At 39.6% G+C, this 27,053-nt stretch overlaps 1 protein-coding gene across 2 annotated transcripts in view; it reads left to right on the top strand.

The window, feature by feature from the left end:
* The window catches only part of COL8A2 (collagen type VIII alpha 2 chain), a 134,068-nt gene that overhangs the window by 94,952 nt on the left and 12,063 nt on the right, over positions 1-27,053 (top strand). For both annotated transcript variants that reach the window (XM_075195461.1, XM_075195463.1), the window contains exon 3: positions 20,920-21,094. In XM_075195461.1, coding sequence (XP_075051562.1) covers positions 20,932-21,094 — 163 coding nt within the window. In that variant the 5' untranslated portion in view covers positions 20,920-20,931. The remainder of the gene's footprint in view (positions 1-20,919; positions 21,095-27,053) is intronic.

Below are 27,053 nucleotides of genomic sequence, written 5' to 3'. Positions count from 1 at the left end.
GCTGTCAAGTACCTAGAAGTCAGTCATCCAGCAAATGGCTTTGTATAATGTTATAAAGCAAGACTGAACATTTCCAGTATTCACTAGGGCATGAGATTAAAAATCCCAAATCTCAAGGTGAGCACGGAATAAAATGCCTGGAATAGACACTAAGCATTACACTTTAGTAATAAAGATGCTTACAAAATGAATACAGTTGGGAGAATGATTAAGAAAAATGGAAAATATATTGAGAAGGATTTCATTTAACTGCCAAAGAGACATAGAATTTGACGGCAGATAAGAACCACTTAGCCCATCTAGTCTGCCCATTGTTTTATTAACCTATGGTAACCTCAAACCCTATTTGATCCTTTATTCTTTATAAGAATATTCTTATGTCTATCCCAAGCATGTTTAATCTGCTCTACGGTATTAGCCTTTGTTCATACTCTAGAACAAAAAATGGTTTGAAAGCAGAAAATGTCATTTATAAATCGCACAATATGCAGTGGTGCAATACACTTGTGTTAAAACTAATGCACTACTTTTCCATCCCGTACGTCTTTTAAGCCCATAGCAAGGAGGATACATCATTAAAACCACTAGTTTCAGAACCAGTGCTTTGTGCGCTTGTGCAGAAGTAAAAAAGGGTTTTATACACCAAAATCGTAAATTGCATTCAACTGACCCTCATTATTAATTTAAGCCATAAAAGAGGCTAAACCAGGGGCGGATCTAGAAAACTACTGTACCCGGGGCGATTTAGGGGGAGGGGCGATTTAGGCCCCGCTCCTTTCTAACATCTTAGGCTGCCGACAACTGCACACTATGTGCAGGTCCGTCCAGCCGTGACAGGCAGGGACAGTGTGCTGCCCGGCTGCTCTGATCGTGTTTTAAACACAGTCAGAGCAGCCGGGCAGCACACTGTCTCTTCCTGTCACGGCTGGACGGACCTGCACATACTGTGCAGCCGTCGGCAGCAAGTGTCTGCTAGGGGGGGCAATCGCCCCGATCGCCCCCCCCCCCCTGGATCCGCCACTGAGCTAAACCGAGTAATATTTGAAGAAAATGAAGCTTTTTATTCAAGAGGTGGTTCTCAATTGATAGTAGGTTGGACATTGATGTGACGTTTACACTATTGCACAGTTCACAATCTTTGAACAGTCAGGGGGGTAAATGTATTAAGGAGCGATTTTTGCAAATTGCCGATATTAGGTGACTTTAACAGCTAAATTTAATTGCTCCTTAATACTTTAACCCCCGGGTCTATTATGCAGTCTGAAGTCCATTGGTTGCAGTCAGGAAACAAAGTGATTAGTCCAATGGCCAGTATGACAAGCTGCAGAGCAATAAACACAGTCTGAAAGTCAGTGCCAGTGTGTGGGCATGCTGTGTGGTCAAAACTTGAATAAGAAAATAAGGGCACTTACAATCACCACTGTACCCAGATCCTTCCCTTGGAAGGCAAGAATTTGAATAGCGGGTGGGTTTAAAATGAAAACATTCTTCAAAGTCTCCTGAGCCCTGGCACCAAAAGGGTTAAAAACAGCATTGTTTTTTTCAAAACCGTGTCCTCCAATCAGGTGATGTCACTTTCTACCTGTTGTTAATCTCAGCCTTACAATGGTGTGTGGGTAGAGGACAGAAAGGTGGGCGTGGCAAGGTGTGATAAATTAGCTGTCAGGCAAGCACACTAGTTTGGAAGAATTTTCAATGTCGCCCTGTACCAAAATATGCATATCTTATATATGTAGGTACTCTCTGATCACTAAATCCAATTTACTGCAGAAATCACACTGTCCAGCAGTGCTGGAGATGACTTTTCTACAGCTTTTCTTCTTCTTATATTTTAAACAGTATTCCTAGCATAGAGTAAGAATTCTGGGCTCCTGAATCCCCCCTGTGCTAGCCTGTGTCTATGGCTTGAAATAAATCTTCCTCCTACAGTGTGACGGAAGAATGGTATGCCACCGACGAGCAAAATAATACATCTTGCAATTTCAAACATATGATCTATTAATCAATTACATTACATGATGTTTAGCATTGAATTCAGGCATAACTCACTAAATTATAATAACATAACACTACTTTCTTCTTCTACAGGTAATATTTTAAGGGGTGCATGATGGACACATTGTGGGTGGAGAAAGTTTACTGTAATGTATATTGTCTGCTTAGCTCCTCCGGGTGGTTAAACGGTTTGTAATACCTTCTTTGACACATGACTTGGTAAGGATCACCTTTCTGTAAGGTCACCAAGGACGTGCACTCATGTTTAGCTGGACTCAAGACTTAAAGGCATTGTAGATTCCAGACTGAGCTTACTGCATGCAGAAATTTCAACTATGCAGACAGCGTGTCCCAATCACCTTTGCAAGGAATGATGTCGGCATGCGACTCCTGAAAGGCTTTACTGTGTGGCTAACCTGCCACCTATTGTATGATAATAATTCTTTCTGTGTATGCCTAAAATTGTACCTCAGAAAGGCTGTTATAACAATTTTAAATTTACAATCATATATCAAATAATTGCATTTCTAAACAAATGTATAAAAAATTAACTGACCTGTTTTAACCTAATAGCAAAAGGCCTAACACTGCCTCCTTGTAATGTATGTGGTTGCTGTGGTCAGGGTTGTAGAGATGTTGTTTCATTTCGGTGGACAGTATATTAAACCTATGTTTGACATATATGGGGAGCTTGTAGGAAAGTGAATGGGGGTAAATACAAGAGTACTGGGAGGAAGACTACAGCAGGCAAGTGTTTAGTTTTGATTTCCTACAGGAGTTTATATACTATTATTATGTCATTAGAAACAAGATTTTTTCTTATATGAAATTTGGTAATAACTTACAAAATGGCTTTTTATGGAGTTACTTAGATACCATTATTTTTTATTAAACAGTGTAATAAAATGAACAAATATTGACAACAAACTGGGGGAACAAATAATCACAACACGATCTTGAGCAAACCATTCTCAATACATATGCTATATAAATTATGGCTGAAACAGCATGAAAACCAGTAAATCAACGGGGATCAGGAAAAGAAAGAATGGGGAGCCAAAATCAGTAACACTAAAGGGATAATTGCAGGCAGGGCCGGACTGGCCATCTGGCACTTCTGGCAAATGCCAGAAGGGCCGATGGTCAGTAGGGCCGGTTCGATCAGTCAGTGCACTGGACAGTCAGTGCTCTGACACTTCCTGGTCACATGTGCCGCGCGCAGCGCTGCGCGCGGCACGTGTGATCAGTACAGGTCCTGGAAGGCAGCTGAAGAGCGGACAGGAGAGCGCTGAGAAGAAGGTAAGTAAACCGGGGTGAGGGGGGAGAGAACATTAAAGTTGCCAGACAATAACAGGGGTGGGGGGAGAACATAAAAGGTGCCAGATAATAACGGGGGGGGGGGGGAGAGGAAAGATGCCGGACAATAACAGGGGAGAGGAGAACATAAAAGGTGCCACACACTAACAGGGGGAGGAACACAAAAGGTGCCAGACAATAACGGGCAGGTGGGGGGGTGGAGAGAGAAGGTGCCACACAAAAAACGAGGAATAATATGATTTTGGGGGACTAATGTGTGGTAAAATATGATTTTGGGGCACTACTGTGTGGTAAAATATGATTTTGGGGGACTAATGTGTGGTAAAATATGATTTTGGGGTACTACTGTGGGGTAAAATATGATTTTGGGGCACTACTGTGTGGCATAATATGATTTTGGGGCACTAATGTGTGGTAAAATATGATTTTGGGGTACTACTGTGGGGTAAAATATGATTTTGGGGCACTACTGTGTGGCATAATATGATTTTGGGGCACTACTGTGTGGCATAATATCAATTGGGGACATGTACTCAGGCATGAAGGAAGGAGGAGAATGTTAATATAATGTGGGAGGTAGGCTGTTAATTTTAATGGTGAAGTTTAGGTGGGGGCTAATTATTTAATTAGTCCTATTTTATTTGTGGGGTGATGTGGGTTAATTTTATATTAGTACCTAGCAATTTAAGATCGGGTGATTGGACCTTTAATTTAATGATGGGGTGGTTTGGGGGCTATTAATTGAAAGTGGGGCTGTTTGTGAAAAAAAATGTGAATATGAATTATTTAATGGCAGTGATGGTTGCGTGAAATAGGTATATTTATTAAACGTAAATGCTATTTCATTTATTGCTGGGGTTGTTTGGAGGGAGGGAAATAGGGTTATTTATCAGCAGCAGCAGCAGCAACTATTTATATTAAATGTGAATACTAGTATTTTAATGTTGGGGCTGGAGGGAGGCCTAATTATAAAACATGGGTTGTATTGATTAAACACCAGGGCTGGTTGGAGTTTTCTAAATTGCATGTACCCATTTTTTTTCCAAATAGGGCCTCCAGCATTCCAGTATCCAGACAAGCAGCAACTGAACTAAAGTCACCAGGAGCCAGAGGTGGGGAAACTAACAAGACAGGTAGAAGAGAGCAGGACAGTCTGCCAACTGTCCTGAATCTGGTGGGGAAGTCCCGAATTTTGGTGACTGTCTCGTTTAGTGAGATTTGGGCCGACTACAAGGACAGTTGGGAGGTATGTCCCGCTTCACACTGTACTGCTTGTGAAGGCAAAGCTGCGTGCAACTAACAGTATTGCACACAGTATTGCCTGTGTATTTGTCTAACATTTGTCTAAAATGATAGCCATGTTACACAAAAGGGGCTCCCTGTCTTAAATACCCCAGGCCCCCCTAGCGTTAATCTAGCTCTGGTTAGCAAGAGGGAGCGGATAGCTGCTCCAAGTCTCTGGATAGGACACAGCCTGCAGAGCAAGCCGAGGAGCTCTAAGTACCACAAGATTTGGTAATCTTGTGAGACTAAGAGCTTCCCTGCTCACTCTACAGGAAGTTCCCACCCTGATGGATGTCAGCAGCACCAGAAGCATAGATAAGTACAGTGGGCTGGGGGTGTCATAATGTGCCTCGGGGTGGCATGATAAATGTAATGTTTTATTTTAATGAATGTATCATTGCCCCATGTTGGCCACACCCATAACACAATGTGGTCACGCCTTTTTCGGTGCCGCCGCGCAGGCCCACCTTGGTTTCTTTCCTGCTGGAACTGAGGTGGGCCTGTGGACTATAAATGCCAGGGCTGATTTTTAGTCCCAGTCCGGCCCTGATTGCAGGTATTGATTTATACTCACTTTTTTGTCAGAAAGATGAGACCCCCGTTGACACAACTCCCTGAGTGTTCTGGAGGTGCTTTGAGCCTTATTTAGAGCTAGGAGCAAGTCCAGCTAGACGGTGAAATTGTGGGTAAACCACAGCTGAAAGTTCCCAGTTTCAAAAGCAGATATCCACCAGAAAAGGAGACATCTACTACATGTATATGATATGCCAGTCCCTCAAGGGGACTAATATTAGAGGATTTGGGAAAAGCAAACAATTTCACAGGACAGAGAACCTGAAAGAGACCAGTATGAATCCACATGGTCAACCCAAGTAATCACTCCCATCTATAGGCAACTATGTTTAATAGTGTCATGCAGGAACAATGGTGCCTACTTGCTGGGCTGTTGATTCTGGAGGCGTGGAATATAAAGTGTGCCTGGTCTTTGCCAGGGACCCCCACAAGTAAATTTGGATTTAGCTGCTAGGGATACGCAGGTTGCGGTTATCCAGAAGAGCTACCAGCGAAGTAGTAGGTGAAAAGTGGTCAATGCAGTACAAATTCATGATCTGAGGGAAAAAGCCAAAGACAAGCTACAGGCCAATTACCATGGGGAGAAGACAGTGCCAAGGGATATCCAAAAGAATAGTCAGAAGGGCTGCCAAGGTCAGGTGCCAAAAAGTCAATAAAGTGTCAGCACACAGGACAGGAACGCTGGTGCACAGGAAGGGGCCTAATGCTGTGGTATAATAAGGAGAGAAGTGCAGCTAACTGCCAGCGGCGACGCCACCTGCTGTCATCGGATTCAAAATTGCATCCTGCTGCCAGGCAACGGGACGCACATGCCCACTGGAACCAGCAGTCCAGCCAAAAGTATTGCATTTGGTTGCCGAGCAACTAAACGCAGGGGGATTAGACACAGGCAGCCGCCCCGAAGCAGATGCAGAGGGATGACGCCTGACAAATAGTGTGAGGCTCCCTGAAAACTAGGTGCAAAACATAATTTATCTGGAAATCTGAGGAGCACGATGACTACAAGAAGATTGAGAAAACAACTATTTCCCATATTATATTGATATAAGTGTGAATAGTGTTATCAGGGATAAGGTCACCTCTAAAAAAGAGATGTGTTTCCCAAGAGTGTCTAAAGATTTGAAGTCTGATTGAGCGTGGTAGGGAATTCCATAAGTGGGGAGCAGCATGGGAGAAGTCTTGTAGGTGGGAGTGAAAGGTGGTTACCAGAGACGAGACCAGCCCAAGATCAGAGTTAGATCTAAGAAGGCGAGAGTGTGAGTATTTTCATATGAGATTTGACATGTATACAGGGGTAGTGTTGTTGAGGGCTTTGTAGGTAAGGGTGAGTAATTTGAATTTGATTCTGGAGGACACAGGGAGCCAGCGTATGGATTTGCCTAGTGGTGCAGCAGATGTGGAGCAATGAGAGAGTAAGACTCAGCAGTAAGTATGATGAAACCCGAAATTAATAAAGACCTGAAAAAGGAAGGTGCCATCAAAATTGAATAAACTGAAAAAATAATCAAAACAGCACTCTAAAAAAATCTATTTTTCTAAAAAATACAGAGGGCAGAATAGGAAGCTGCAAACACTTTGGGTGTTATATAAATGTATTCACAAATAAAAAACTAAAAATACATATATACAAACATAAAAACAACTACATAAGAAATAAATAAAGCAGTAAACAATAAAATACAGTAGACCAATTACTCGTACAAAATACTCTAAAGAGTATTTAGTACCGTATATACTCGTGTATAAGCCGAGTTTTTCAGCACATTTTTGTATGCTGAAAAAGGCCACTCGGCTTATACACGGGTGAACTTACCTGGTGTCCGGTCCCTCGGCTGTTAACTTCTGCATATGCGTTCCAACAACAGGAAGTTCGGCATTTGGAACGCAAGTTTGCGTTCCAAATGCCGAACTTCCTGTTGTTGGAACGCATATGCGCTCCACTGCGGGGGTAAGTGAAAAATCTCTCTCTCTCTCTCTCTCTCTCTCTCTCTCTCTCTCTCTCTCTCCTATATGGGTAAATTAAGCTCAATGAAACGATGCTGCGGCTAGGTAACAATCTGATTTCTATTTGATGCACATTTCTATTCGATAAAGAATATTGTTTTATCCCATACACAGCTCTTATTCATTACTCAAACTTAGGTTAAAGCGCAGAATATTCTTCTTTAGATAACCTTTTTTGTGTTTATTATTTAAAATAAGGTAATTTTATGTTTGTCTTATTGTCATTTTATATTTCTCTCTCTCTCTCTCTCCTATGGTAATCGGAAACCTATATGGGTAAATTAAGCTTTTTATTGACCTAAAACACCTTTCCTTTGGGGTTAAAGATATATAAAAATAAGTTCCAATATAGATGTAAATTAAAATGAAACTGTACTTCATTTTACAACTCTCTCTCATATATACAGGGATGCCACCTGTCAAAACTGTACTTTTCATTTTTTTACAAACCCATCAATTTACTTCACAAAAGAGCACCCTAGGGTATTGCTTACATTATCTTTGATTTATTTAGGTTAGGTTTTACCCAATGATTTTATAATCATTTATGAATGTTCCTTGTCATCTACTGTTATTTATGGTTTAGCTAAAAATGATTTCATAGATTGAACCTATCATTTTTATTTAGGTTTTTAAATTAGCGCTCTTTTCCACCCTAGGCTTATACTCGAGTCAATAAGTTTTCCCAGTTTTATGTGGTAAAATTAGGTGCCTCGGCTTATATTCGGGTCGACTTATACTCGAGTATATACGGTATATTAGTTATTGGTTGTAGTAAATGATCATGAAATGTGCTCTTAGGAAAACAATTTTAGAAAACAAGAAGCAATAAAACAGGCAGGGAGATACTGAAACTTAGAAGGTCAAGGAATCCAGGCATGGCAGAGGATTGACACTATGGTAAGAGTAAAGAACTTAAACTAGGTTTGACAGACTAATGTTGATTCTATAGCTAACATTTCAAATAGTTTCACATTTAGGATTATGCTAGAGCTATGAAAGGTTTGTAGTAAAATCTATTACATTAAATTTGTAGTTTGTACTCATCTTTTACAATGTTGTTTTCATTTGACCTCTTATGGTTATCTTGTCTGATCAGCTCTCTTTAAAGAGAAACCTATGTAATAAATAAGGACTTTTTGTTTTGGGGGATGCTCTAGGGCTGAAATAGATGATCCTTTATAGTGCTTCTTGTCACCACACTCCATTACTAGAAAGTATAGTAGTGGGCTCCCTCTCCAGGGAACATGCTCTATTTGCCCCTCTATGGAAAAACCACTTGACAGAGGGATGTAGAGGGACTATGGGGTAGTGGAAATTCATTATGCAAGAGAAATGTAACTGAAGCATAAGTATCCCCTGCTTAGAGTGCAAAAGTAAAATATTATACATTTGTCCATGATAACCAAGTCTCTGTCCTAGACTTTGTATTGAAGTCCCTAAATTACACCTCAACATGGGCAGGCTGGAATGGGGGGGCAGAGGGGGCATCTGCCCCCCCCCCGGCTGTTCCCATAGTGGGCTACCTTGGGCTGGGTCACCTACATTTTTCCTTTAAAATGTTCCCAATAGGCTGCTGAGTGAAATCTTGCCCCACGGGCTAAAATTTGCCAGTCCACCCCTGGACCTTAACACCTCTTGTTACAAGTAATCTAGGAATGCCTCATGTATATAGTAGTTATTTTTTCTTTTTCTTTCTTTGTTAGTTTTCTGTAACTATACTACTGTGAGAGCCTAATTAACTATCATAAAAAAGTAATTACAAATTTCAATGTAAACATCTTAGGTGACCATATTACTAATCACAAGTGCAGAGGGTCAACCAATATGTTCTCATAGTATTTGTGGGGATGAATAAAACTTTGCTTATAAAATAGAGCTACTAATAATATTTACAAACAAATAGGTAAAAGTAAGTGTAAATTTCCTACCGAGACAAAACTTCCTGTAACTATTCGCAATGAATGACACTACAGCCAGCCTCATTAACCATTACTCGCTAAATATGGCTAATAATCGTCAGCAATATATTGAACTTGGCTGCAAAGCAGAGGTAGACTTGATGACAAAACTATCAAGTTGTTTGAAAGCATGGGAAATTTGACATGTATATTCAACAAAGGTCTTAAAAGCCTTCTTATATAAAGAAACTCATTATTTGGTTTACTGGTCCCTTACCCATTTTTGTTGTTGTATATATCACGACCAGGTTTTATATCTATTATTTTACATGTAAAGGGAAACTTGCAAATGCATCTTGATTAAAAAGTGTTCTAAATGTTCATCAAATTCCATTACAACAAACACAATGCATATTTTTATGTTTCCACTGAAATTACATTAAATCATGTGTGAGATGAGGTCCCTTGTAGAGTTATGGATAGTTTTATAGTAACGGCTTGGTCTAAGACTAGAATATGGACAGTTATACTAATTGTAGGTCTAGAAATAACATTGTAATAGGTTTAGATTTTGGCATAGGGATTAGGTTCATTTTGTGACTAGGATTCAGTTTACACCTATCAATAGAACTGTGCTAACATTAAGTTTAGCACTTTTTTGTAAAGCACTTTTTTTTTTAAAAAAAAGCCAAAACAAACCCACTTGGTTTTCACTTACCTAGAAGATCACCTGCAACTTCCATAACCCTTTATTTAAAAGAGTAGTCTCCAAGGTTTAAAAAGAGGGAGTCAATTGCTTTCCTTGAAAATTCAGGGGACAAACTTCCACTTCCATGGTCAGTTACCACGAAAGCTAATGGTATGTAGCCACATTTTGTGGGTTTTACCCATTCATTAAAATTACCTTGCTGACATACATTAACATAAAGTACCACTTATTGGGCCCGAGTCACTAAGGAGAGCAAAGCAAAATAAAGGAGCAACTTTGCACCTAGGCAAAACCATGTTGCATTTGAGGGGGAGGTAAATTTAAAATGTGGGAACAGATTTATAGTTAGGGTAGGACATGTCCTAGATCAACTTTAAAATTCAATGTAAAAATAAAGCATTTGTGTGCTACATGAAAAGGCAGACAGTATTTTCCTTACATGCAAAATAATATACTAATTTGCACCATTTGCATTGTAACATTGTCCTATTTTTTTGCCTTGCTTACCTTAATAATTCAGGCCCATTGTCCACAACTGCAAATATGTTTAGTATTGCCACACTGTGAGAGGGACAATTGTGACATACAACTGTACAGAGCCAGCTGTAAAGGCTCAGAGGAAGTCAGTGGAATGGTTTGTCATAACAGGATAGAGATTATAACCACCTAAAGCCTCTGGGAACTGCATGCACCTGTTGAGCAGAGCTATTATCAAGCAAAGCTCAAAATAGAATCCCATCAGAATCACCTTTAGTGGCACATAAACGTCTGGTATGCAGCTGATGCATGTCTAAGATAATAGCCTTTTTCCACATGAGCTTCAAGTATGCCAATGGAGCTATGGATTAAACTTCTGCTGTCACTAATCACTTCATTGTAATATCAAAAGAAACATAAACGACAGTGTGTATGACAGAAAAACTACATTTAAAAAAAGTTTGAAAATAAACACAACTATATAAATAAATAAATAAACTATATAAATAAATAAATATTTGCTAAATGTAATTGTATTTTATTACAAAGCTGAAATAAAAATAAGCAATGATGAAATTATACAGGCACAACAATGGTAGTCACTCAATATGACAACTGGGTATCTTAGAGCAGTTTAAAGTGTATACATTAGTAAATTAAACCATGTAGCATAGTAATGTAGTTCAATGAAAAGAAAAGTGACACACATATTAAAACTTAGCCATATTGTGCCAGGAAAATTCAAAAATTGTGTGACATACAATGTGGTCTTATTTTGGTTGTAAGTTGCTGCTCTACACTTAAAGCAAAAAATGGAACTCTTAAAAATGTTTGGTTTTGGATCCTTATTTTAGGTAGTAGAGATCTAACAGTGAATAATGTCAGCTCATGGTCCAATGTTCTGCATATTTGCTATTTGTCATAAATTTAAAGTGAACCTACATTAAAAGTATTAATTACTGGGGCAGTGGGCTCTTTCCTTCATATTTGGTGGGATTGCCCTCTAGTGGCCAAATTCTGGGACGAGGTAATATTGTTGGTTCAACAGGGTACCTCAATTAACGTACCTAAGAATCCACTTTCGATTCTTCTATGCCAACCCATTAAGGGAATTACCAAGACATCGGATAAGCTTATTCGACACATATATAATGCAGCCAAGCTGCAAATAGCTAGTGAATGGAAGAAGGCCTCACAACCTTCTAGAGTGGGTGTTATGAATAGAACTTGGCACACGGCATCCATGGAATATATAACTAGTCTTCTCCACGACACAGTTCCCACATTCCACAAAGTGTGGGATCCTTGGTATAGTTTTAACAACAGTTCTATGCCAGGCCTCTCGTAAGCCTTAGATGCTCTTCTTTTCCTTTCTTTTTCCAACCTCTATAACTCTATTTCTTTTATTCTTTTTGTGTTCCTTCTGTTCACCTTTCCCCCTCCTTTTATTATCACACTTGTGGTGAGTTTTCAGATGAGGCTATGCACCCAACCTGGTCTGTCCCTTTCCCTTCCCTCCTTCCCCTTCTTCCCCCCCAAAAAATAAAAAATTCTGGCAGATTGTTATATACGCTAAATACGTACAACAGTGCAGGATGCACCTCTGGATTTGGGAAGACTCTCTACCTCAATATTCATTTTGTAGTTCTTTATCCCCCAGGTGGAATGTACTGGGATATGAAAAATATATCTATATGTTTTTTGATGTTTTTATATATTTTTTACTTTCCTTATTTGAGCCTTTACATTTTGTAATCCCGGTACTTGGATAATATGTTTGTCACGCACTGTTGTACTTTATACTCATCTGCTGTTATAAATAAAAAGTTTAAAAAAAAAAAAAAAATAGAGACACTGTAAACTATTCATGATATATTACATATATATATAGTATATATACAGTATATATATGGGCCTAGGTACGATCTGCTTTGACAGACATTATACACATGTGGAAGAGTCCCAGCAGAACACACAGAAGAAAAGGTATTCAATGACTGTCACCTGTTAATAATATAGTCATTATCGACAAAATATTTTTTTTAAAATTAAATATATAAATAAAAAATTTCATGCAGTACATCTATTAGTATGTTCTTAATGTATATTATACATAAAATGCATTTTTACAGTTGCTTTTGATTGCAAACACATATTCTAGCATGTCATCACTCTCAATTGGCACTTACACCTGCCCTGTAGTTGGTGCAAATGATACGACAGACAAACATGAAGCTGTGAGATGCCAAAAGCTTGAATCGGACGTGGCTATGTGCACTCAAGCTTGGAACGCCCTTACTGTAAATTGGCTATATGCATACGACCCCCCCCCTCCCTCCCCATTCCTTCCTTGAAAATGTAGGCTGACGTAAATATCATTTGCGCTCAAAGATTAATTGGATGTTGCTTTGTTTACTGGCGTATAGTCCGTTCTAGGCATGCGCAGAGCGATTTTACACAAAATTCAAAAAGTATTCGCATTTACGTTCCTTTGTGAATCAGGCCCTCAATGTTCACTCCAATTCACTTATGAATGTGTATTTTGCACATGATCCTTCACCCTTGTTCCAAGTAAATTATGGTGCTCAGGAAGAGTGTCACTGCAATTGTCCTCAATACACAGCAAGGTATATTTTTTATTTTTTGGCAGCTTTGGTTTCTCACATCTCATTGCTTAGTTCCTAACACATGCATTTCACCATAAAACTATAGTTACATTTAATATGTTAATAAAGGTTTCCATAAAGCAGTGTATGCTGGTGGCTGGAGAAGGGTTAATTGGAGAGTACAGAAACTGTGAGTAATTATTTTTTCTTCACAGGGAAAACCCCCCTTCATGTACATATGTGTATATTTATGCATGTGATTATGTTTGACAAATGTTTAATTTAAATCATCTAGTCGGCTGTCATTTGCTTGTTACACAAGTTGCTAACATTTAAGGTCCGAGACTCTCTTAGACAGTAGAAAAATATTTTTCTTTTTCAGATTTTGCTAATTCCCAAATGTGCTCCCTCCTCCCCGTCTTTTCTTACCATGAAAACCTTTGTCGGGCTCCAGTTTCATAGAAATATTGATGTAAAATATGTTACCACTGGGGGCCTTCTGCATGAAAGAAAATGAGGTCTCTGTTTATATACTCTCACTATAGATTTTATTACAAGTAAAACAAAATCTGAATGAAACAGTTTAGGTGCTGGGGACTCAGCTTATCATCACCTCTGCTGTGCTGCAATAGACAAAGGTCCGAGGATGACACAATCTCCTACACTTATAGCTTTTTGTTCATCTCAACCTTCTAGGTGCTTTATATGATGGCAGAGGCTTAGCAGATGTGTAAAACCTGCTGTTAGAACATAAACATTTCAGTTAGTAGAATCTGGAAAGTGTTCAGACCCTATTAGCTTGAAAGAACAGAAGCATGTAGCAAATTTGGCTGACACTTCTGACTCCCGCAGCTGAGGGGTTATCTGGCCAATGATTGGGGCCATTTTGCTAAGTCATTAATTTTTTCCTGTGGCCACCGGTCAAGTCTGACTACACCCTTAGAGCCTGATGTAGAGTTGGATACAATGTACGTAAAGGATGCAGACGTAAATTGCTTCCAAAAAAGCTGAACATGTTTACTAGTGTATGCAGAGCTGCACGTATGTTAAGATATTAAATGCGTCTACTGAATGAAGATACATTTACAACATAACATACATTTTAAGCGCATGATGCACTTTGAGCATAACTTCACACAATATACTGTAGGTGCCAGTCGTCGTCATCATCATCATCAGTTTGATTATGATGATGGCTGTTGTTTAAATGTGTTTAAAAAAATAAATAATAATCTTAAAAAAAGCCCCCCCACCCCCTCACAAAAGATCAACCAGCACTAGCGCTCATAGCCTAGGCTGGTAGCGGCTAAATGTGTGGGGGGTCGACAAACGCCGTGGGGTCCCCTAGAAATAGCTGCTACTAGCACTAGGCTTTTACAAGCTAGACTAGTGACACTGTTGCAAGGAAATCCACGTTGACTCCCCCTGTCGTAATGTCACCCAGCTCTACCCTGTTCACTGTGGGTGTGGGGGTAATATACTAGTTTAAAAAAGTGTTTTTTGCTGGAGAACTACGGGTCACAGCAAGCCCTGGCATGCATGAAGTGATAGGGTATGCTGGTGCTTGTACAACTACAAACAACAGCATGCCCTGGCATCCAGGGTCTGCTATTACCTGTAGTCCACCTGTAAAATAAACATTGTAAAATAAAGACACCCACATAATGTGAAAAATACCCGTATTTGAATAAAGATTCCCCAAACATGCCCTCATTAACCCCTTTATTGTTCACCTAGATCCAGTTAAGGTCTTCTTCTGCCTTTGAGGCTTGCAATCCATAAACCGCTTAAACAACTAAACAACTACTCCTTATAGGAGTCGTGGTGCAAATAATAGGCTTAGAGACAATTTATTTACATGAAAATGTGCACTATGCAAAACTCAGAATATCACATCAAAGTCAAACCTCCTGCCACTTTCAATAAAATAAACTATTCTATTTTTCCACCTAAAATACTGCTTGGTTTAGCCTACTTATGGCTTACATTAATTGTGAGATCAAGGGGACATTGGGAACATTAATGCACGAGGAACTTTTGCATATTTATAGCTTTTTTTTAAATTGGGCAGAGATGGTGCCTAGAAATGCACTTCAAAATGCTTGTTATCAACAGTTTAAGTCGAGCCCCGAAACTCCAACCGTCAACTCAGAGTTAGTGCAAACCTGTAGTCCCTTTGTTGAGTGGAAACGCCCCTAAAAATGTGCCCTCTCCTCCCTTTTATCTCACTACAATAATTTCACTCTGAAAAATGAAATCTTGCACCACAAAACAATGGTGCAATAGTTGTACCAATTCTGTATTTGATTAAGAACACCTACTCTACAGCCAACTGCCTCCCCCGACCTATGCAAACTGCTATTCCTCTGCAAAGGGGGCCAGTTTGTTACGTAAACCTATGCGACCAGTTCAAAGTAACAGTAATGGTATTAAGATGAGCCGTGCGTATTAAAGTACAGGTGGATGAGTATGGTAGGTAAATTATCATATTTGTTGTAAGAAAGTAACGTATAAAAAAGATATATCAAGCTACTGCATTGGGGAAGTACGGTGGCTAAGTGGTTAGCACTTCTGCCTCACAGCACTGGGGTCATGAGTTCAATTCCCGACCATGGCCTTATCTGTGTGGAGTTTGTATGTTCTCCCCGTGTTTGCGTGGGTTTCCTCCAGTTTTCCCCCGTCTTTGTGAGTGTGTGTATCTTAGGGAATTTAGACTGTAAGCTCCAATGGGGCAGGGACTGATGTGAGTGAGTTCTCTGTACAGCGCTGCGGAATCAGTGGTGCTATATAAATAAATGGTGATGATGATGATGATGATTGCATTTGCCTCTTTCACAATGTTTGTTTACAAAATTTATATTTTTGGGGGATATATTTTCATGGCCATCATGGGTCTCGGCAAGTTTGACGAATTTTTGTACTGTCCTTTACTTTTTGTGTTGTTTTGTATTGCTGTACCTCATTGTGTTGCCTAAGTAAAGTCCCTGTTCTTATTCTGTGTGCGCACTATATTCAGATTGACCTATCTATGTATAACCTTAACTTGCTCTTTTTGTTCATATCCTCTGTCCTGCCCTTCCCACCTTCCCAGAACTGGCATGCACGTTTGCTGAATTACTGTTACTATTACTTGTGTCTGACTGCATATTGCTAGGACTTAATATTTTATCCCTTTCACCTGAGGTAATTTACAAAGAACAAAATGTTTCCTATGGAGACATCCATAGATTGTAAGTTTGCGAGCAGAGCTTTCTTACTTCTCTGTCTGTCTGTGTTACTCAGTATTCTTTTATTACTGTCTTTGTTCCCAAATGTAAAGTGCTACAGAATTTTGCTAGCACTATATATAAATAAATGTTGATGGTGTTGATGATCTCCTGAGAGCGGAGAGTAGTCATACATTTTCATGTGATCAGGCAGATCATCTAGTAGAGAGAACCCACACTCCTGGAAACCGGGGGAAGGTACGCTGCTCCATATGTATGTATACACAAACACACACACAGATTATAATATGTGTGGAATGGTGCATCCGCTCACGGCTTATAGGAGGCAGAGCTGGTATTCTCCTGCTCCACTTATGCAACATCTCTGCCTCAATCCCTTCACTCGGCTCCTTCCCTCCACCACTTGAGTAATAGGTTGGTTTCCTCAGTCCCGTGATCCAGTCATGAAGTTGGTCCGTCCTCATCAGCTTCAGCCTGGGGTTAGGGCTATCGAGGAAAACATTGCAGTGTTGGGCTGAGATTAGTCAAACACATCCAGAGTTACAGGAGAGGTGAGCGTTGTGGGATGGGAGGACAGTGGTGCCAAGGTACTGGGTCTACAATGGATTGCTACAGGAAACCTCATTAATATGGGTGTACATAGGTTAATTTTTTGTTGTTGAGAAGTGAGAATGTAAGCGTGCCAGTGAGTTATTTGGGGGTATAGAGGTTTCAACATGGGGAATAAATGGGGTGCCAGGAATTATTATGGGGCTATAATTGTACCAGACACTAAATTGGTTCAGACATTAATTTAAAGATATAGGGTTGTCAGGTGCTAGCAAGGAAATATAGGGTGTCATGCATTAGTGTAGTGATGACAAGCAGTTTTGGACTGAATGACCAGGGTATGACAGAGATGATACACATTTAATTTCTGTAGTTTTATACATTGTACATGTGAAAATGGCCTTATTTGCAAGTTATACTTTTTCTTCATATACTACACTTTGGCATTAGCCATGTCCTCCATGTGGTGACCATGACCCACTAGTGGTTGGCCACGCCTCTCTTGTGGCTGGCCAAACCCCCTTTGGAGGGTCATACCCATAAAGCAGCGCACAGCGTAGACACACACACACTATTTCACAGGCCCCTACTATTGCATTCCCCTCAGGGGCCTTTCATGCCCTAATCTGACATTACCTCGATCTTTTCTAACTTTTACGCCTCAACATATGTAGCCATTTGGTCTACAAACCTTTAATTTAAGCAGAAAGCTGGGTACATTCATTCAAATTAACGTGCACAACCGGTCAAAAGCTGTGTTGGTTTTGTGGTGCGGACATTTTGCCCTCTGCAATTGACATTCACAGAAGTTTCTATATATATAAAATAACTGAATGTAGCAGTCCGGGATAAAGATGACATGATGGCTCAATAAATGACATGACTTGGAGAGAGGAGCCGGAGAGCTGAGTTAGAAGATGTAAAGACATTGCTGAGCAGGAGGATGGTCAGACCAGGTATTTTGAAGCTAAGCATCACAAACCCAATCCCTCTAATAGTTACTCATGGTTTTCCTATTTCTTACACTTATTTTTTTACTGTGGTATTTGTAAAAGTACATATATATTGGACCTCCTCCTCCTGCTGGTATTCGAACAATTGCCAGCCTTGGCTCTCCTTGCTAAACACAGCCTTTTGCCAGATGTAATATTTCAATCACTGCATGTGTGCTTTAAAAACTTAAAAACACGTTTTCATTTGTACACCTCCACCCAACTATGCTGCAAAGGCATTTAACCACATCTATGGATTTGTTCAATGTATTTTTTTCTCACACATAAGCAAGCAGGATTTAGGGATTTTATTCCAACAGACATGCCATTTCTAAAACATAGACTAGGCATTTTATTACTAGGTGCCAAAGAGGCTAAGAGTCAGAAAGCGAAACAGTTCATAGCTCCCAAAGTTCAGATATGGAATATACAGCCAGCACTCTCTGATTATTGTGTTGAACTACAACTCTCAGTATGCTATATCAATCTCCATGCTCAAAGAACATGTCCAGTTGTTCAACAGTAAAGGATTCAGATGACTAGCTGCTTAAACCCTTTTAATAAAACAATTCTGTTCTCTCTTGAAGGAATTCACACATTTCATTGGAAATCTGCCAATAAAATGCAGGTTGCTAGAGTGTCAGAGAGTGGACAAGTGGAAAATATACTTATAGGTAGACCTCTGGCAAAATTACTATTTCATATTTAATAAATCCCCTCTAGTAGGCATCAGGAGATTTTTCAAGGGCATGTAGACATGTAAACAGCTGTCTCTCTCTACTTGAAAATGGTTTTGTGTTGTGGTGACATCCTGCTCAGTATGCTAGCTAGAAGGCTGCTATAGTGGACCTTTTAAACTGGTCATGACTGATGACATGAGAATATGTGGGGTGAAGTTAGCATAGTAAATTCCACAAACAACAAGTCGAGGGAGCCAGCAGGTAAGTTGTGAATATATCTGATTGCTTTTTTAAATGTTTCTCTCTATTCTATATTTGCCAGTTGTGCCTAAGTTCCAGGGACAGCCATAAGATTTAAACATATGTCCATCTATCCTTACAATCTGGGATTTATAATTTAATAAGTATTGAATTAGAATATTTTAAATTCTGAAAATTACATTATAACCAAGTTCAATAACCACGTGAGAGGGATTGTAGATCATTAAGGTCCACCTAGATGGTATCATGCAATGTACTTGTATGCACCAACAGCAAAGTGTTATAAGAACTGATTTGAAATGATGATGATTGTGGTCTTGAAAGTTAGCCTCTGTGCCTAGCAACCAGACCCGTCCAAACTCATCATCCACATATGGGCAGAGCCAAAGACAGCAAAATCCCATTTGTTAATAATACATGGAACACATTGTATTGGTAAACCAAAAGAATGTAATAAAATAAAAATGCAATAAAATTAAACAACATTTATCATATTAGAGAGAAACACCAAAAAATTAAATAATCATCTTTAATGATTGCAACTTTTTAGTTTTAGTCCAGCTGTGTGCTATGACCAAGAGTGCCAAAGATAACTGGATCATGGCACCGGAGATACACGTCTGGCCTTGCTGAGTCTGAATAATTTAAATAAAAAAAAATGAATGTCTGAGTAGAACATACAAATACATGTCTGAGTAAAATATTCTAATACAGACAGCCACGTAGTATCATCTGTCTTTTTTTTAAATTCTCATGGGGATGGGTCAAAGTCCCTATATTAGACTAGTATGGGGCTCTTTGCTAACTGCATGTCGTAGTGTCCAACTTCTCTCCACTGCCACTAAGTTCAGACAGGCAACAGGCCACAGAGTCTCCCCATTGTTTGACAAACTCTTCTCAATAACTGGATGTGCTCTGACAGGCACAATTACTCTCCACTATGCTAGTAGGTACATTGTCTACAGTTGATCCTCAAACAGTTCAGCTGGATGGCAATAGTAATCCACAGTATAGGTATGCCAAAAAATAACCACATCACCAGATTCTCCTACTCCAAGGCCAAGACATAACCATATCTCCTCTCACAATTCACAGGTGATTCCTCCTCTTCTTGTCCATGGGAACCCATATCCCTAATGGGCTGGAGTCTACTGCGGGATAGCTTACACTTGATCCTTGCCACAATCCCCTGTGGAGGAGGCTTTGACAGTTCTGGGCTTTAGGTCCTAAAATAATGGGACTACTTGGATTTGCACAAACCACTTTATCCAGTATCAAGATCAGGGTAATTGTGTGGTAAAATAACAAGATAAACCATCTCAGTGTGTTTTGTTTCGTAGAGGAGGGGGCACACTTTTAGGTGACCGCGCTAAAACAAAACAGTTATAAATTGGTACCTTATTTGAAAGAGGGGTGTCAGGTTTGGGCTTGACCTTACATAGGTGCTTGCTCTGGGACTGCATTTATGTGCAGTTTATGGAAAACTGTTAAGTGTTATGTGGTGAATTCACAATGAACAAATCTGATTATTTAAATCTGTCTCTAATCCTAGACATTACGGGCTTGATTCATTAAGGCAAGCAAAGCAACAAAAAGGAGTAAATTTGCTCCTGAACAAACCATGTTGCAATGCAAGGGGTGCAAATTAGCTACTTTATCTAGGACATGCCCTATCCCAACTATAAATCTGTCCCCACATTTTAAATGTACCTCCCCCTTCAATACAACATGGTTTTGCCAAGGTGCAAACTTACTTTTTTTGATTTGTTTTCCCTAATGAATCAGGACCAATATTATTGTATTGCTCCTGCCACTACTAGACCTCTTGTAATAATTTACTGTGCTGATTCTGCACTAGGTGTGGTTGCCATCACAAGAGAAGAATGCAGTGGGTCACTAAGTCCGGTCCCCACTACTTTCTTTATTCTATATTTCATCATTGACAGCTGCTGAATTTGTATCTCTTCTCATTGTAAAATTAAATTCTCATAACACATCTACTGTTTTTGTAAACACTAACCCATGTATGTATTATACCTAAATTGTATAATAGAAAACATATAAAACAATATTAATTTAAGCATAAAACAAGAACTTTATTCTAACCCCACTGATAACTTATCCATCTGGCTGCAAAATAAAGGGATTCATAACCTTTGTTCCTCCTATCCCTTAGAATTGTTCCCCATGTTTTTTTCACAGTCTCCCACCTGCAATTGATTTACTGTTCGCATGCAGTCAGATTCTGGAAAACTGCACTTTTGGGTATATTTGATATTAACCTTATGGTAGCTTACTATAGAATTCAAAATTTCGTAAACTCTTATTTAAACTCCCTTGACAGAGTGAAGTCAGGATGTCCCTGGGACGTGGCACTTTATTCCTCTTGGTGGCTGCAGTAGGATCTGTATCTGGGGGTGGACCAGCAGGAGGAGGATATCCTCAAATGAAGTACATGAATCCAATGATGAAAGGGCCTTTGGGACCACCATTCAGAGAGGGAAAAGGACAATATTTAGGTAAGATTCTCCTCTGCGCAGAACCAATGCAACCAGTGATTGTGATATTAGTATTTACAATCAGAATGGATGACACAAATAACATGGAATGAGTGAAATATAGAAATGACTCTCTGTGGCCTTGTACTATCTGATTTTAACATCTGATAATTTAATTACCTTTTATATCTGCGCTCAGCCCTTCTGCATTTTTTATAGTTAGTTTTTTAAAGTTTGAAATAAGACCAAAGGGTATATTTACTAAACTGCGGGTTTGAAAAGGGGGAGATGTTGCCTATAACAACCAATTCGATTCTAGTTATCATTTATTTAGTATATTCTACAAAATGAAAGAGAGAATCTGATTGGTTGCTGTAGGCAACATCTCCACTTTTTCAAACCTGCAGTTTAGTAAATATACCCCCCAAGTGTTCAGAAAAAAGTGGGTATAGAAAAGAGCAAGCCTAGACACAAGGGACAGATATCTCCTTTTGAAGACAAAACCAGTTATTCTCTTGGAGGTGGTGGAGTCACTATCAATGTATTTTTCTTTCAGAAATTTGGGTGACAATAACTATATTAACAAAAGTAGATTTACTGAAATAACCTGCAGGAAAATATAGACAGGGAATTGCAAGCCAACCCAACCTGTTTTATACTAACATAGTGCATCTGCAAAGGTTATGAAAGAGAAGTAGTGAGAAGACAAGGGGTCGGGAATGGGGGCGGGGGGGGGGGGGGGTATATATCAAGATGAACTCGCACTTAACATATAAAATACATAGAGAACAAAAACTGAACAATGCATACTCAGTCTTTGCCACTAGAGGGCAACTCACCATCAAAACAAGAATACTAAATCCTATATCATATCCATATCTGCCTTGTGACCAGTTTTACAGGGTATGTGGCATAAAAGTGTGATGTTAAAATACTGTTGATGTAATGGTTTCTGTTTTTATATGTTAATTTATATGAATAGCAGTTTGAATTTTGTACTACTTGATCGAAAAATATTAGGCATTATAAGTGGACATTTTGTCTATGATTCTGCCATTCCCACATGACACAGGTACCAGTAAAAAAGCAGAACATGTTATTTAAAAATATGGTTTGCTAAACAAACAGAGTGATGTTAAATTGCTAACTTAGAGAGATATATCACATCATTTCTACTTGTTGGCATTTTCCTTTTTCTGCCCATATGGTAGTAGGGAAAGTGTTACATTTAATGTAATATATTCCCTAAAAGGGAACATCATGTATCAAAATGGATCTCAAGTTAGTGTACTTTATTACAAAAGGTAATAAAGTTAGTTGCACACAGCTCTGCCTTCACAAGCAGTACAGTGTGAAGCAGGGCATAACCAGGGGGGGGGGGGGAAGGGGGCTGGGCCGGGGGGCAGGGGGATATCGGCCCCCGGATTCAAAATCGTCGATTTTTACCCGCGGCCGCATCTGATGACACTGGATGCGGCACAGGCGGCCGCATCACATGACACGGGATGTGTGTCATGTCATGTGTGTCATGTGATGCGGCCGCCTGTGAGCCCCTCGGGCTGAAATTGCCAGCCCGCGCCTGGACATAACTCCCAACTGTCCTTGCAGATGGACCAAATCCTGACTAAGCGAGACAGTCACCCAAATCTGGGACTGCTCCACCAGATTCAGGACACTTGGCAGACTGTCCTGCTCTCTCCTACTTGTTCTTGTCACTTTCACAACCTGTGACTGCTGGTTTCTTCAGCTCATTTGCTGTTTGTCTGGATCCTGGAATGTTGGTGCCCTATTTGGAAAAAAGACAGGTACATAAAATTTAGAAAGCCCCAACCAGCCCCGGTGTTAAATCAATAGGACCCACGTTTAAAATTAGGCCTTCCTCGCTATCATCATGGGGAATTAAAATAATATATTTATTTGATAAATAGACCTATATCCCTCCAACCAGTCCTGACATTAAATCAATAGTATTCACATTTAATAATAGAACTATTTTCCCCCAACCAGCCCCAACATTAAATTAATAGTGTCCCCAATTAATAAATAAACATATATCCCTCCCCCAAACAGCCCGGCAATAAATTGATAGCATTTACATTTAATAAATAGCCCTCCTTCTCCCCAAACTCATCCCACCTTCAATTAATAGCCCCCAAACCACCCTAGCATTAAATTAAAGGACCCATCACCTCACCTTGGATTAATAGGCTCCACTATTAAATTAAATAGCCCTACCATGACCCCACAAATAAATTAATAGCAACCACCATTAAATTATTAGCCCCCACCCATGTTCCACCATTAAATTATTAGCCTACTGTCCCCCTCTGGAAATAAATGAATAACATTTACATTTAATAAATAATTCATATTCACATTTAATAAACAGCCCTCATTCTCAATTAATAGCCCTCAAACCACACCAGCATTAAATTAAAGGTCCCATCACCCCACTTTAAAGTAAAAGACAACACTATTAAATTAAATACCCCGCCATCACACTACAAATAAAAAATTAGCCCCCACCCTCACAATTACTCATGTGAAACTTTGCCAGTGAGGGAGGCAGATAGTAGGAGCAGCTGAACACTTGAAGGTAGCTAATCCCAGAGGAGTGGTGAGCCACCAATAACCATACAGTACCTGGCCCAGGGGGGGCCCTGAGAGAGATGTGGTACCACAGCACATATACCCAGCCCTCCCCCTTTATATATGGCTCTGAGTACTGGCACATGTGGGGGCCATTGTAGCTCTGGGCGCACCATTTATGCAGAACCATACACCTATCAGCCTCAACATTAAGACCACCGACAAGTGAAGTTAATAACATTGATTATCTCATTACAATAGCACCTGTTAAGAGGTGGGATATATTAGGCAGCAAGAGAACAGTCTGTTCTTGAAGTTGATGAGTTGAAAGCAAGAAAAATGGCCAAACATAAGGATTTGAGCAACTTTGACAAGGGCCAAATTCTGATGACTAGACGACTGGGTCAGAGCATCTCCAAAATGGCAGGTGTTGTGTGGTATTCCAGGTATGCAGTGGTCCAAAAGTGAACTGGCGACAAGGTCATGGGCACCCAAGGCTCATTCATGCACATGGGGAGTGAAGACTAGCCTGTCCGGTCCAATCCTACAGAAGAGCTACTGTAGCACAAATTACCATGGAGTAATGAAGAAGGTTGCCTGGTCGGGTGTGGTACGTGAAACCGACTACCAGCAACCCGATAGTACTTACCCTGACAAGGATTACCCGACCGCCACTTTTCCTTCATACTTGTGAAGCTGAATGTTTATTATAGGGATTTGCAACAATTCCGATCATATAACAGAGCGGCAGCTGTAAATTACGTAACTTTTAAAAGCGACAGTATAACTTGTGGTCTTAAGGGATAATTTAAAAGCCTTAGTAAAATACATTATGGACCCGGCGCTCCCTTAATTTATCCCTTTAAGACCAGAAATAATACTGTTGGGTTTAAAAGTTATGTCATTGACAGCTGCCGTCCTATTATATGATGGGAATTGTTGCTAATCACTGTAATAAAGATTCGACTTCACAGGTATGTAGGAAAAGTGAGGGTCGGGTAATCCTTGTTGGGGTAAGTAGTATCGGGTTGGTGGTAGTTGGTGAAATGACTACCACCGGCCTGGTCTGATGAATGACGTTTTCTTTTATATCACGGAGTAAGAACAAACATAGTTTTAAAGCTCTTTTCAAATATAAAGTGACCGACCTTAGCAGATGTAATTCAAGGGCAAGTGAGTTTGGTTAAAAATAATGCAAATGAAGTTACACAGAAAAAGGCCAATACAATAATGACATCAATTCTACTTTCATTACAGCAGTTGAATTAGTAATGATTTTAACAATTATCTTCATGCCATGATTGCACTGCCCTTTTCTGATCAAAGGGCAAAAGTAACAGCATTCATAGTGAACACATATTGGGCCTTATGAAGAGCTGTACATAAGGCTCCACTCTGCATAATCATATGATATCACCATCATCAGCACGGATCTTGTACCAGGCAAAAGCAGCCGCAGCAGATATCTCCTAGAAGCGTACCGGTGACTGCTTCCTACATAAGGACTGTTAACACACCATTACTGTACTACACGTACGCCAATCTGCCCCTTAGCGTAGAGAGGCAAAATAGGGAGATGAATCTTTCTACTGCACATGCACGTAAGTAAAAGCACATTTTGGCTTCCGCATCAGACTTGTGTCCGACTCTACATGACCCTCACTGTCTTCAATTTCTGTACTGTTCTACTGGACTCTGGAACAGAATCCAGCCCAGGATCATTAATACATGTTTTTACACAGGATAAACCACATCATTGGCAGAAATGCCTACAGCATCAGTGAAATATGATTTATAAAATATGAATATTTAACCCAAGTTGCTTACATTTCCTTTATATTTCTTCTCTTAAAATGAAAAGGAAATTCCGCCTTTTTCTGGCATCTGGTAAATGCTCCTAATCTGCAAATAATGAAGGGGAGTGGAATCTGAAAAATGAGAAAAACAACATTGTGAATTTCTCAAATTACCGCGTTTATATTATGTTACATTCCCATCGTGAGCTGTCTGTCCAAATGCTTCCAGGATGAAGTATGACCATGTCTGTGTCTTTCTTAAGTTCTGTATGGGAATGTAAAACAGCAGCCCTTTCAATATGAAATTATATTTACCAATGAAATTCAAATCCATCACATATCTGAATGTGTGTAGTGGTGTTTATTTGGAAAATAAACAGGAATTTCAAGTGGAGAGAGGCTGCTTTCCTTTTATGGAGATAAAACTTACACTGCAATCAGGGCTTTCAGATTTTGTTTCTATGGGTAATTTAGATTTACAGAAAAATGTGCTGTCTTAGCCTTTTTTTGGGGTCCCATCCACAGAACATGCCATTTAGTTTTAGGTCTTGGATCATGAGAGCCCCATTTCTCGAATAAGTAAAATTAGTATCAGACTTAAATGTAAAATGCTGAAGTAGATTAAAATATCTTCTACAACACCATTAGTGGGGAAATTTTCACTCTTTATTAAGTATAAATTGGGATATATTGTAGAACAGTCATGGGTGTAACTAAAGCAAAAAACATTCTCAAGAGTAATTATATATCTATAATATTTTTACAATGTAACATAATTAGAATTATGATGTGATTTAGGCTTTATACATTTTCATACATTTGAAAAACACCAGTGGTCCAGTCGGTACAAACTCTTACACATCCCCTGGGAGCCAGATAATGTGCTGCTACGTTATACCTTAGCGGCCTGATTCATGTTCAGACGTAAGTCCCTTTGTGTGCCGTATCTTGCATGAAATAGCTCTGCACGTGCTTAGAAATGGATCTTACACCGATGAATGCAATTGCATGCAGTTTATATCTGAACGCAAATGACACTTATGACCGCAAATGACTTGAAAGGTGGAATGTAGGTGGGAAGGGGTGGATGGATGTAGGCAATGTACAGTCAGGGCATGCCAAGAGCGTACTGACGCGGATGCGGCTGGATCAAGTCCTGGATTTCTCTTAAGTACGTTTGTTTTAGCCGTATCATGTGCACCAGCTACAGGGCAAGTGTAACTGCCAACTGATGAATGGCGTGGCATATTCTGTGTTTCAAAAAACTAAACGTATGCGTACCACTAGCTAGCACAGAACATGTGTATGCAACTAAGAATCCATTAAAACGCATTGTATGTACAGTGCGCTGACCCTTGTGATTCGGTTTCGAAACCTGTGTCAGTTATAACACAACTTTGTTTTTTCGAACAAACGCGAAAGGTTTTCGTTTTAGTTTTGGATCTGGATTTGATGAACTTTGATGGACTTAACTCAATGTAGTAAAAGTTTATGAGCACGGAGATAGGAGAAATGGGGTTGACAGCAAGCCCCCACCCACGTTCGTTCGGGAGGCAACAGTAATTTAATTTAAAAAGCTGCACGCCTTGGCTGCC

Source organism: Mixophyes fleayi, chromosome 2 (assembly GCF_038048845.1).
Source record: "Mixophyes fleayi isolate aMixFle1 chromosome 2, aMixFle1.hap1, whole genome shotgun sequence".
NCBI classification, from domain to species: Eukaryota; Metazoa; Chordata; class Amphibia; order Anura; family Limnodynastidae; genus Mixophyes; species Mixophyes fleayi.
Note: the sequence above shows the minus strand (reverse complement) of the source record. Positions and strands in the feature narration are given on the sequence as shown.